The sequence below is a fragment of the Salarias fasciatus genome, unplaced genomic scaffold (assembly GCF_902148845.1).
Source record: "Salarias fasciatus unplaced genomic scaffold, fSalaFa1.1, whole genome shotgun sequence".
Lineage (NCBI taxonomy): Eukaryota > Metazoa > Chordata > Actinopteri > Blenniiformes > Blenniidae > Salarias > Salarias fasciatus.
The window spans coordinates 166,060-179,675 of NW_021941384.1; the positions used below are offsets into that span (position 1 = coordinate 166,060).

Below are 13,616 nucleotides of genomic sequence, written 5' to 3' on the forward strand. Positions count from 1 at the left end.
TTCTTCTCTGCTGTCACTCTGACTCAGAACTATAATGCTGGAGGCTTGACTCCTCCCCCTGTGATTCCTCCCCCTGTGGCTCCTCCCCCTGTGGCTCCTCCCCCTGTGGCTCCTCCCCCTGTGATTCCTCCCCCTGTGATTCCTCCCCCTGTGGCTCCTCCCCCTGTGGCTCCTCCCCCTGTGGCTCCTCCCCCTGTGGCTCCTCCCCCTGTGGCTCCTCCCCCTGTGGCTCCTCTTCCGGATTCCCGTAGAAGCCTGGAGGACAGGCAGACAGCAGGACACAGAGGAGGCAGGACTGTTCAAGATGTTTTCCCTGATTAGTCATCAGGACCATCAGATCAGCTCCTCCTCAGTACCTGGACCTGGACCTGGACCTGGACCTGGACTCTGGATTGTCAGACTGTTTAAGGTTACAGTCAATTCAACTTGATTTAGCTTTCCAAACACAACAGTCATTTCTGGGCTCTTTTACACAGAAAACCCAACAATTCCCAAAGGAGAAAACCTGCAGAACCAGGCTCAGAGGAGGAGAACCCTGCAGAACCAGGCTCAGAGGAGGAGAACCCTGCAGAACCAGGCTCAGAGGAGGAGAACCCTGCAGAACCAGGCTCAGAGGAGGAGAACCCTGCAGAACCAGGCTCAGAGGAGGAGAACCCTGCAGAACCAGGCTCAGAGGAGGAGAACCCTGCAGAACCAGGCTCAGAGGAGGAGAACCCTGCAGAACCAGGCTCAGAGGAGGAGAACCCTGCAGAACCAGGCTCAGAGGAGGAGAACCCTGCAGAACCAGGTCCAGAGGAGAACCCTGCAGAACCAGGCTCAGAGGAGGAGAACCCTGCAGAACCAGTCTCAGAGGAGGAGAACCCTGCAGAACCAGGCTCAGAGGAGAACCCTGCAGAACCAGGTCCAGAGGAGGAGAACCCTGCAGAACCAGGCTCAGAGGAGGAGAACCCTGCAGAACCAGGCTCAGAGGAGGAGAACCCTGCAGAACCAGGCCCAGAGGAGGAGAACCCTGCAGAACCAGGCCCAGAGGAGAACCCTGCAGAACCAGGCTCAGAGGAGGAGAACCCTGCAGAACCAGGCTCAGAGGAGAACCCTGCAGAACCAGTCTCAGAGGAGGAGAACCCTGCAGAACCAGGCTCAGAGGAGAACCCTGCAGAACCAGTCTCAGAGGTGGAGAACCCTGCAGAACCAGGTCCAGAGGAGGAGAACCCTGCAGAACCAGGCTCAGAGGAGGAGAACCCTGCAGAACCAGGCTCAGAGGAGAACCCTGCAGAACCAGGCCCAGAGGAGGAGAACCCTGCAGAACCAGGCTCAGAGGAGGAGAACCCTGCAGAACCAGGCTCAGAGGAGGAGAACCCTGCAGAACCAGGCCCAGAGGAGGAGAACCCTGCAGAACCAGGCCCAGAGGAGAACCCTGCAGAACCAGGCTCAGAGGAGGAGAACCCTGCAGAACCAGGCTCAGAGGAGGAGAACCCTGCAGAACCAGGCTCAGAGGAGAACCCTGCAGAACCAGTCTCAGAGGTGGAGAACCCTGCAGAACCAGGTCCAGAGGAGGAGAACCCTGCAGAACCAGGCTCAGAGGAGGAGAACCCTGCAGAACCAGGCTCAGAGGAGAACCCTGCAGAACCAGGTCCAGAGGAGGAGAACCCTGCAGAACCAGGCTCAGAGGAGGAGAACCCTGCAGAACCAGGTCCAGAGGAGGAGAACCCTGCAGAACCAGGCTCAGAGGAGGAGAACCCTGCAGAACCAGGCTCAGAGGAGGAGAACCCTGCAGAACCAGGCCCAGAGGAGGAGAACCCTGCAGAACCAGGCTCAGAGGAGGAGAACCCTGCAGAACCAGGCTCAGAGGAGGAGAACCCTGCAGAACCAGGCTCAGAGGAGGAGAACCCTGCAGAACCAGGCTCAGAGGAGAACCCTGCAGAACCAGGTCCAGAGGAGGAGAACCCTGCAGAACCAGGTCCAGAGGAGGAGAATCCTGCAGAACCAGGTCCAGAGGAGAACCCTGCAGAACCAGGCCCAGAGGAGGAGAACCCTGCAGAACCAGGCTCAGAGGAGGAGAACCCTGCAGAACCAGGTCCAGAGGAGGAGAACCCTGCAGAACCAGGTCCAGAGGAGAACCCTGCAGAACCAGGCTCAGAGGAGGAGAACCCTGCAGAACCAGGCTCAGAGGAGAACCCTGCAGAACCAGTCTCAGAGGAGGAGAACCCTGCAGAACCAGGCTCAGAGGAGAACCCTGCAGAACCAGTCTCAGAGGTGGAGAACCCTGCAGAACCAGGTCCAGAGGAGGAGAACCCTGCAGAACCAGGCTCAGAGGAGGAGAACCCTGCAGAACCAGGCTCAGAGGAGAACCCTGCAGAACCAGGTCCAGAGGAGGAGAACCCTGCAGAACCAGGCTCAGAGGAGGAGAACCCTGCAGAACCAGGCTCAGAGGAGGAGAACCCTGCAGAACCAGGCCCAGAGGAGGAGAACCCTGCAGAACCAGGCCCAGAGGAGAACCCTGCAGAACCAGGCTCAGAGGAGGAGAACCCTGCAGAACCAGGCTCAGAGGAGGAGAACCCTGCAGAACCAGGCTCAGAGGAGGAGAACCCTGCAGAACCAGGCTCAGAGGAGAACCCTGCAGAACCAGTCTCAGAGGTGGAGAACCCTGCAGAACCAGGTCCAGAGGAGGAGAACCCTGCAGAACCAGGCTCAGAGGAGGAGAACCCTGCAGAACCAGGCTCAGAGGAGAACCCTGCAGAACCAGGTCCAGAGGAGGAGAACCCTGCAGAACCAGGCTCAGAGGAGGAGAACCCTGCAGAACCAGGCTCAGAGGAGGAGAACCCTGCAGAACCAGGCCCAGAGGAGGAGAACCCTGCAGAACCAGGCCCAGAGGAGAACCCTGCAGAACCAGGCTCAGAGGAGGAGAACCCTGCAGAACCAGGCTCAGAGGAGGAGAACCCTGCAGAACCAGGCTCAGAGGAGGAGAACCCTGCAGAACCAGGCTCAGAGGAGAACCCTGCAGAACCAGGTCCAGAGGAGGAGAACCCTGCAGAACCAGGTCCAGAGGAGGAGAACCCTGCAGAACCAGGTCCAGAGGAGAACCCTGCAGAACCAGGCCCAGAGGAGGAGAACCCTGCAGAGCCAGGTCCAGAGGAGGAGAACCCTGCAGAACCAGGCTCAGAGGAGGAGAACCCTGCAGAACCAGGCTCAGAGGAGGAGAACCCTGCAGAACCAGGCTCAGAGGAGGAGAACCCTGCAGAACCAGGCTCAGAGGAGGAGAACCCTGCAGAACCAGTTTAGAGGAGGAGAACCCTGCAGAACCAGGCTCAGAGGAGAACCCTGCAGAACCAGGCTCAGAGGAGGAGAACCCTGCAGAACCAGGCCCAGAGGAGGAGAACCCTGCAGAACCAGGCTCAGAGGAGAACCCTGCAGAACCAGGCTCAGAGGAGGAGAACCCTGCAGAACCAGGCTCAGAGGAGGAGAACCCTGCAGATCCAGGTCCAGAGGAGGAGAACCCTGCAGAACCAGGTCCAGAGGAGAACCCTGCAGAACCAGGCCCAGAGGAGGAGAACCCTGCAGAGCCAGGTCCAGAGGAGGAGAACCCTGCAGAACCAGGCTCAGAGGAGGAGAACCCTGCAGAACCAGGCTCAGAGGAGGAGAACCCTGCAGAGCCAGGCCCAGAGGAGGAGAACCCTGCAGAACCAGGTTCAGAGGAGGAGAACCCTGCAGAACCAGGCCCAGAGGAGGAGAACCCTGCAGAACCAGGCTCAGAGGAGGAGAACCCTGCAGAACCAGGCCCAGAGGAGGAGAACCCTGCAGAACCAGGCTCAGAGGAGAACCCTGCAGAACCAGGCCCAGAGGAGGAGAACCCTGCAGAACCAGTTTAGAGGAGGAGAACCCTGCAGAACCAGGCTCAGAGGAGAACCCTGCAGAACCAGGCTCAGAGGAGGAGAACCCTGCAGAACCAGGCCCAGAGGAGGAGAACCCTGCAGAACCAGGCTCAGAGGAGAACCCTGCAGAACCAGGCTCAGAGGAGGAGAACCCTGCAGAACCAGGCTCAGAGCAGAACCCTGCAGAACCAGTCTCAGAGGAGAACCCTGCAGAACCAGGCTCAGAGGAGGAGATCCCTGCAGAACCAGGCTCAGAGGAGGAGAACCCTGCAGAACCAGGCCCAGAGGAGGAGAACCCTGCAGAACCAGGCTCAGAGCAGAACCCTGCAGAACCAGGCTCAGAGGAGAACCCTGCAGAACCAGGCTCCGAGGAGGAGAACCCTGCAGAACCAGGCCCAGAGGAGGAGAACCCTGCAGAACCAGGCTCGGAGGAGGAGAACCCTGCAGAACCAGGCCCAGAGGAGGAGAACCCTGCAGAACCAGGCCCAGAGGAGGAGAACCCTGCAGAACCAGGCTCAGAGGAGGAGAACCCTGCAGAACCAGGATCAGAGGAGGAGAACCCTGCAGAACCAGGATCAGAGGAGAACCCTGCAGAACCAGGCTCAGAGCAGAACCCTGCAGAACCAGGCTCAGAGGAGAACCCTGCAGAACCAGGCTCCGAGGAGGAGAACCCTGCAGAACCAGGCCCAGAGGAGGAGAACCCTGCAGAACCAGGCTCGGAGGAGGAGAACCCTGCAGAACCAGGCTCAGAGGAGGAGAACCCTGCAGAACCAGGCTCAGAGGAGACTCCGGGTTACTGTGTCTTTGGGATGAATAGACAGAAGGAGGGAACAGGAGAACACAGGGTTCCAGACCATGGTCCAGGGACCCTTGATCAATGACAGACTCCAGACCGCTGTCACGGACCTGTCAAGATCGTCTCCATATTTCTGAGTAGATTTATATGTAGACAGGCTCCAATCAACCAATCAATACATCAATACATCAATCAATCAATCATTCAATCCAGCTCTTCTGGTCATTTTGACGGCTAACAAAAGAACTTTTTCTGGAAAAAAAAAATCTAAAATTGCACACCCACCCATCTCTCTCTCTCACACACACACACACACACACACACACACACACACACACACACTCATCCCAAGGTGTATTAGGGATCGGGCTACAATAAAAATTCCTTTTTGTTTTTTTTGTTTTACTTTATGCATCAATTGTCAAATTCACAGCTTCAGTATCATCAGAGTTCTGCTGAGAGCTGAACAGAGACTGGGGACAGAACCAGGAGACGGAGGGACAGAGACAGAACCAGGAGACGGAGGGACAGAGACGGGCAGCACCAGGAGACGAAGGGACAGCAGAGACAGAACCAGGAGATGGAGGGACCGCGGAGACAGAACCAGGAGACGGAGGGACAGTGGAGACAGCACCTCTGTTGTGGGCGTGGCTTCACCTGTCCACCGCCCCGGTGGTTGTCCAGGTCCTGGACGTCCCTCCATCCACCTGCACACCTACCTGGGTGGCAGTGAGACAGTCACCTCAGGGACCAGAGCACCGGGCACGGCAGCATAAGACGGCAGCATAAGCTCCACCCACATGTCACTACAGATGATGACATCGTCCAGGAACGCCGCTGCCTACCTGGATGACGTCATCCAGGAACGCCGCCGCCTACCTGGATAATAATAATAATAATACTGCATTGGTTTTATATAGCGCTTTTCAGGACACTCAAAGACACTTTACATTGCATTATTCATTCTCTCCATACTGGGTGGTGGTAAGCTACTGCTGTAGCCACAGTCGCCCTGGGGGGGCAGACTGACGGAAGCGGGGCTGCCAATCTGCACCATCGGCCCCTCCCACCACCAACCATTCACTCTCACAACTTTCATGCTAGGCAAGGTGGGTGAAGTGTCTTGCCCAAGGACACAATGACAGTTTTACGCCTGCGGGAGCGGGGATCGAACCGCCAACCTTCCGGTTATAAGACGACCTGCTCTACCAACTGAGCAATTGTCGCCCCAAAGTGAAATGACGTCATCCAGGAATGCCGCCGCCTACCTGGAAGACGTGAGGCCGGAACACCCGGTCCAGAGGCGCTGGGAGGCGGCAGGTGGAGAGACCCACCGGCATGGTGGAAAAACCAGCCGTGCCTCGTCAGCCGGGGCGTCTGGCCGGCATCATATAGGGCCTGAAAGGATGACGTCAGCAGTGGAAAAAACCGCAATGCATTGTGGACTTCTCGGGAAGCTGAAGCGTTTGTTTACGCCAGCTACAGACAAGACGCTGCGCTTCTGTTGTTCTTAGAATTAGAAACATGGTGCCGTCGTGCCATGTTGTTAACTGCCACAGTCGTTCCCACGATGGCTCCAGCAAGAAAAGAACGAGGGATGAATCTTTCTCAGTGGCAGGGACCTCGGATATGTATGCTAACACAGACGCCGAACGGCCTGGAGGGCAGCCGCCAGATGACCAAACATCACATTCAACGCCATCACCTGCCATGCTGGTGTGTTCACGGCATCTTCAGACGGTGAGTTCTGTTAGATTACCAGTGTGTTGCGGTGTTGGCAGTGTTAGCTGGTTGCTAGCGTTAGCCATGCTAGTTCAGGGCAGTAGTAGCAAAGCAAACACTTTCTCCTTATCGGCCACTTTTGAATTTATATCATAACTGTCCTCGCCCAGAGGACACTGACTGTGAGAATACACTGTAACTGGCCTCATGTTACAGTCATAATGTTGGTGTGTTTGTCAGGAGACCTGCTGATGAAGTGAATGAAACTCATCCTGTCATCACATCTCGACACACGGAGTGAAGCTGCAGATTACCCAAGATTCCACTGGAGAAGGAGACAGGAGAGTGTGACGGCAGTTACTGCAACTGCTACACCTGAACCTGCTACACCTGCTACACCTGCTCCTCACACACCTGATGTGTATCAAGCTCCGTAATAAAACCACATTGTGGAGAATGAGCAGTGTGTCCGTTGTGAACATATGAATGGTGAAATTAAGTCCATGCTGAGATGAACCGCTTGTTTTTGTTTACCTGAATTATATGTGACCAACTTCTGTTTTTCTGGAAATAAAATTGATGGTGAACAGCCGTCCTCTGCTTCATTCTAATATTTGTTCTGAACATTTCATTCTGTCAGGACAGGTAAACCTCCTCAGCTATTACTGCTCATATGGTGACAAAAACCAGCCTCTGCTTTAACAAGTTAATCAGATTGGTGGAAATAAATATTGTAGCTCAGTAGCGATTTCTGAAAATTAATTTTAATGGGAAATCCTCTGTGAGACTGAACCGTTTACCCATGCAGTAATGTCAGACCATTTCTTGTTTCAAGGTCTTTTCTATTTGTTACCAACCTTCTTGTGTAGACCCAAAAACAAAGGTTCTTTTCCAAAGACCAGGGAGGTATTTTGTTATTTACCTGACGGTTTCGGCAGCTGTCAGCTGTCTTCTTCATAACAAAATAACAAAATACCTCCCTGGTCTTTGGAAAAGAACCTTTGTTTTTGGATTATACCTTGGAAAGACCAATGAACCTTTTTGGACTTCTTGTGTAGACTTTCTTAAATTCTTTAATGATAAAATCATAACCATCAGAGGTAAAATCAGTGAAGAGCTTTCCTCAGATCAAGCTCAGGGAATCCAGCCACTGCCTCCACCTGAAATACCTGAAATACTAGATAGTTTCTCACCAGTAAATGGGGCTGAGATTACTTCGATTGTGATGTCTTCTAAAACCTCGACCTGTCTCCTAGATCCAATTCCAACTAAGCTTTTCAAAGATATTCTTCCAGTTATCTTAAATACGATCATAACTATAATAAACACGTCTCTAGAAAATGGCTATGTGCCACAGTCATTTAAATTCGCAGTAATCAAACCACTGCTGAAAAAACCTAATCTCGATCCTGATATTCTAGCTAACTACAGAACGATATCAAATCTGCCTTTTATTTCAAAAGTTCTGGAAAAAGTTGTGGTTAAACAGCTTTACCGCCACCTACAGGACAATAGTTTATTTGAGAAATTTCAGTCAGGATATAGAGCTTATCACAGCACTGAGACTGCGTTAGTTAAAGTCACTAATGACTTGCTATTGGCGGCTGACGCAGGTCTAGTCTCAGTCCTGGTTCTCTTAGACCTCAGTCAATCAATCAATCAATGTATTTTTGTACAGCCCAGTATCACAACAGCTGCCTCAGAGGCTTCAAGATGTTACATTGATTGGTAAAAATAAAAACAGTGAATAAGCATCATGTTAATATGTCAGATTCACAGTAACGAGACAGAACGAAGCAACCACCGCCTTAGACCCTCACATACGGCAAGAAAAAACTCCAAAAACCCAGTGGGAGAAGAAGAAATCTTGGGGAGAACCACAGTATGGAGGGATCCCTCTCCCAGGGACGGACAGCTTTGGCAACAGCTAGCATGAGACAATAAGAAGTAAAGCCTAGGACAATGTTGAGGACAGTCCGTTGGACGGTCCAGCACAAGAACCACGGATCCCAGAAGTAGAACTGAAGCCAGTCCACGGGCAGGACCGACAGGAGTGTCCTCCCGGTCCGGACGGAGCTTGTTCGTAGGCCCTCGTAATAGTGGAGTCAGCAACTGAAACTGGAGAAGACTCCCCCTCGAAGGGGGGGACAGCAGGGGAAAAGCAATGAACGGACTAAAGGGAATAACATTCAGACATTAGAGGACAGGGCTCAGTGCACCGTACTTCCCACAGCATTCTAGCTCCTAGGGCAGCTTTGTAAATAGTTCAGTATTTAAACTAGTATTTAGTTAGTATAGTTTAGATAGTTTAGTTTAGTTTAATTTAGTTTGGTTTAGTTTGGTTTAGTTTGGTTTAGTTTAATTTAGTTTAGTTTAGTTTAGTTTACTTTAGTTTAGTTTAGAGTCCCTAGCTGACCTGATCATAGGCTGCATCGAAGAGAAACGTCTTGAGCCTAACCTTAAATGTGGAGACTGTGTCTGCCTCTTTGACACCACTTGGAAGCTGGTTCCATAAAAACGGTGCCTGATAGCTAAAGGCTCTTCCACCTAGTGTCCATTTAGAGACTCTAGGAGTCACCAGTAACCCTGCATTTTGAGAGCGAAGTGCTCTGATTGGTTGATAAGGCGTTAAAGCATCTTGGAGATAGGTCGGAGCCATCCCATTTAGGATTTTGTAAGTGAGGAGAAGGATTTTAAATCTAACTCTAAACTCGACAGGAAGCCAGTGAAGAGATTTTAGAACGGGAGTAATGTGTTCACGTCTTCTAGTTCCAGGTAATAATCTGGCGGCCGCATTTTGAACCAACTGAAAGTTTTTTAATACACTTTTTGGGCAGGCTGCAAGAAGGGAGTTGCAGTAGTCCAGTCTAGTAGAAACAAATGCATGGATGAGTTTTTCTGCATCGCTTCTAGGTAGAATGTTTCTTATTTTAGCTATGTTGCGCAAGTGGAAATATGCTGTTTTACAAACCAGGTTGATGTGTGCTTTAAAGGAGATATCCTGGTCAAATAAGACCCCGAGGTTCCTGACAGTAGAGGAGGAGGATACACTGACGTTATCTAAGGTGATAATCTGTTCAGATAGACACTCTCTCAGTTTATGGGGGCCTAGTATAATGACCTCTGTTTTGCCAGGATTCAGACGGAGATAGTTCGTAGACATCCAGGATTTAATTTCTCTGATACAGTCGCTGAGTCTGTCTATTTGATTAGTTTGATCAGGTTTCATAGATAAATACAGTTGTGTGTCATCTGCATAGCAATGAAAATTGATATCGTGACTTCTAATTATGTTCCCTAAAGGAAGCATATATAACAGAAATAAAATTGGCCCGAGCACGGACCCTTGAGGAACCCCATAACTGACCTGGGAGCACGGTGAGGACTGTTGGTTAACGTGAACAAATTGGTACCTATTAGATAAATAGGATTTGAACCAGCAGAGGGCTTTTCCTCTGATGCCGACCTCACATTCTAACCTCTGCAGGAGAATATTGTGGTCGATTGTATCAATTGTCAATTGTTGGAACCTGGATCACCTGGAACACCTGGAACGCCATCACCTGGAACAACTGGAATGCCATCACCTGGAATACCTGGAATGCCATCACCTGGAACACCGTCACCTGGAACCCCGGGAACACCTGGAACGCCATCACCTGGAACACCGTCACCTGGAACTCCTGGAACGCCGTCACCTGGAACGCCAACACCTGGAACGCCGTCACCTGGAACACCATCACCTGGAACACCTGGAACACCGTCACCTGGAACACCTGGAACACCGTCACCTGGAACACCTGGAACACCGTCACCTGGATCACCTGGAACACCGTCACCTGGATCACCTGGAACACCGTCACCTGGAACACCTGCAACACCATCACCTGGAACACCTGGAATGCCATCACCTGGAACACCGTCACCTGGAACACCTGGAACGCCATCACCTGGAACACCGTCACCTGGAACGCCAACACCTGGAACGCCGTCACCTGGATCACCGTCACCTGGAACAACTGGAACACCGTCACCTGGAACACCTGGAACACCGTCACCTGGAACACCTGGAACACCGCCACCTGGAACACCTGGAATGCCATCACCTGGAACACTTGGTATGCCATCACCTGGAACACCGTCACCTGGAACACCTGGAATGCCGTCACCTGGAACACCATCACCTGGAACACCTGGAACACCTGGAACACCATCACCTGGAACACCGTCACCTGGAACACCAGGAACACCTGGAACACCGTCACCTGGAACACCTGGAACACCGTCACCTGGATCACCTGGAACACCGTCACCTGGATCACCTGGAACACCGTCACCTGGAACTCCTGGAACGCCGTCACCTGGAACGCCAACACCTGGAACGCCGTCACCTGGAACACCATCACCTGGAACACCTGGAACACCGTCACCTGGATCACCTGGAACACCATCACCTGGAGCACCCGGAGCACCTGGAACACCGTCACCTGGAACACTGTCACCTGGAACACCTGCAACACCGTCACCTGGAACACCTGGAACGCCATCACCTGGAACACCTGGAATGCCATCACCTGGAACACCTGGAATGCCATCACCTGGAACACTGTCACCTAGAACACCTGGAATGCCATCACCTGGAACACCGTCACCTGGAACACCTGGAACGCCATCACCTGGAACACCGTCACCTGGAACGCCAACACCTGGAACGCCGTCACCTGGATCACCGTCACCTGGAACAACTGGAACACCGTCACCTGGAACACCTGGAACACCGTCACCTGGAACACCGCCACCTGGAACACCTGGAATGCCATCACCTGGAACACTTGGTATGCCATCACCTGGAACACCGTCACCTGGAACACCTGGAATGCCGTCACCTGGAACACCATCACCTGGAACACCTGGAACACCTGGAACACCATCACCTGGAACACCGTCACCTGGAACACCAGGAACACCTGGAACACCATCACCTGGAACACCTGGAACACCGTCACCTGGATCACCTGGAACACCGTCACCTGGATCACCTGGAACACCGTCACCTGGAACTCCTGGAACACCGTCACCTGGATCACCTGGAACACCGTCACCTGGAACTCCTGGAACACCGTCACCTGGAACTCCTGGAACGCCGTCACCTGGAGCACCTGGAACACCATCACCTGGAGCACCTGGAACACCGTCACCTGGAACTCCTGGAACACCGTCACCTGGAACGCCTGGAACACCGTCACCTGGAACTCCTGGAACACCGTCACCTGGAACGCCTGGAACACCATCACCTGGAGCACCTGGAACACCGTCACCTGGAACACTGTCACCTGGAACACCTGCAACACCGTCACCTGGAACACCTGGAACGCCATCACCTGGAACACCTGGAATGCCATCACCTGGAACACCTGGAATGCCATCACCTGGAACACCGTCACCTAGAACACCTGGAATGCCATCACCTGGAACACCGTCACCTGGAACGCCATCACCTGGAACACCGTCACCTGGAACGCCAACACCTGGAACGCCGTCACCTGGAACACCGTCACCTGGAACACCTGGAACACCGTCACCTGGAACTCCTGGAACACCGTCACCTGGATCACCTGGAACACCGTCACCTGGAACTCCTGGAACACCGTCACCTGGAACGCCTGGAACACCATCACCTGGAGCACCTGGAACACCGTCACCTGGAACACTGTCACCTGGAACACCTGCAACACCGTCACCTGGAACACCTGGAACGCCATCACCTGGAACACCTGGAATGCCATCACCTGGAACACCTGGAATGCCATCACCTGGAACACCGTCACCTAGAACACCTGGAATGCCATCACCTGGAACACCGTCACCTGGAACGCCATCACCTGGAACACCGTCACCTGGAACGCCAACACCTGGAACGCTGTCACCTGGAACACCGTCACCTGGAACACCGTCACCTGGAACACCTGGAACACCGTCACCTGGAACACCTGGAATGCCATCACCTGGAACACCTGGAATGCCATTACCTGGAACACCGTCACCTGGAACACCTGGAATGCCATCACCTGGAACACCGTCACCTGGAACACCTGGAACACCTGGAACGCCATCACCTGGAACACCGTCACCTGGAACACAGGAACACCTGGAACACTGTCACCTGGAACACCTGGAACACCGTCACCTGGATCACCTGGATCACCTGGAACACCGTCACCTGGATCACCTGGAACACCGTCACCTGGAACACCGTCACCTGGAACACCTGGAACACCGTCACCTGGAACACCTGGAACACCTGGAACGCCATCACCTGGAACACCGTCACCTGGAACACCAGGAACACCTGGAACACTGTCACCTGGAACACCTGGAACACCGTCACCTGGATCACCTGGAACACCGTCACCTGGATCACCTGGAACACCGTCACCTGGAACACCTGGAACACCGTCACCTGGAACACCTGGTACACCGTCACCTGGATCACCTGGAACACCGTCACCTGGAACACCGTCACCTGGAACACCTGGAACACCGTCACCTGGAACACCTGGAACACCATCACTTGGAACACCTGGAATGCCATCACCTGGAACACCGTCACCTGGAACACCTGGAATGCCATCACCTGGAACACCGTCACCTGGAACACCTGGAACGCCATCACCTGGAACACCGTCACCTGGAACACCTGGAACACCGTCACCTGGAACACCTGGAACACCTGGAACACCGTCACATGGAACGCCAACACCTGGAACACCGTCACCTGGAACACCATCACCTGGAACACCTGGAATGCCATCACCTGGAACACCTGGAATGCCATCACCTGGAACACCGTCACCTGGAACACCTGGAATGCCATCACCTGGAACACCGTCACCTGGAACACCGTCACCTGGAACACCTGGAACACCTGGAACACCGTCACCTGGAACGCCAACACCTGGAACGCCGTCACCTGGAACACCATCACCTGGAACCCAAACACTTCAGCTAGACTCCTGTCCGTTGATGTCTCCTCCAGCCTCACATCCTGGCTCACAGACTGTCCTCCACTTCCACCTGGTCCACCAGCTCATCCTGTGGATCCTGGACCTTTAACCCACAGGTCAACATCTCTGTTGTCCTCCAGTCCTCCACTGGTCCTCAATTCTCTACATTCTCTCCTCCATTCTCTACATGATGACTGTCCTCACAGCCAGACTCCCACCTGCTCA

General features: G+C 53.5%; 1 protein-coding gene across 1 annotated transcript; it reads right to left on the minus strand.

Annotated features, from left to right (window-relative positions):
* Nucleotides 1–9,903: 9,903 nt before the first annotated feature.
* Nucleotides 9,904–13,369, minus strand: LOC115385416 (collagen alpha-2(IV) chain-like). The gene is made up of 12 exons (XM_030087407.1): nucleotides 13,313–13,369; nucleotides 13,109–13,162; nucleotides 12,935–12,997; nucleotides 12,270–12,329; nucleotides 12,042–12,074; nucleotides 11,886–11,945; nucleotides 11,658–11,690; nucleotides 11,514–11,570; nucleotides 11,293–11,340; nucleotides 11,179–11,249; nucleotides 11,086–11,093; nucleotides 9,904–11,024 (listed from the first exon to the last, which is right to left on the minus strand). The coding sequence occupies exons 1-12, from the start codon at nucleotides 13,367–13,369 to the stop codon at nucleotides 9,904–9,906; spliced, it is 1,665 nt and encodes a 554-aa protein (XP_029943267.1).
* Nucleotides 13,370–13,616: the final 247 nt, after the last annotated feature.

What these genes read in the sequence shown, in the direction of transcription:
- LOC115385416 (XM_030087407.1), bottom strand. Translation starts at nt 13,369, where the DNA reads ATGGTGTTCCAGGTGACGGCGTTCCAGGTGTTGGCGTTCCAGGTGACG. An exon ending in TCCAGGTGACGGTGTTCCAG is followed by an intron (nt 13,163 to 13,312) that starts GTGTTCCAGGTG and finishes ATGGTGTTCCAG; the next exon opens with GTGACGGTGTTCCAGGTGTT. An exon ending in TCCAGGTGACGGTGTTCCAG is followed by an intron (nt 12,075 to 12,269) that starts GTGATGGCGTTC and finishes ACGGTGTTCCAG; the next exon opens with GTGCTCCAGGTGATGGTGTT.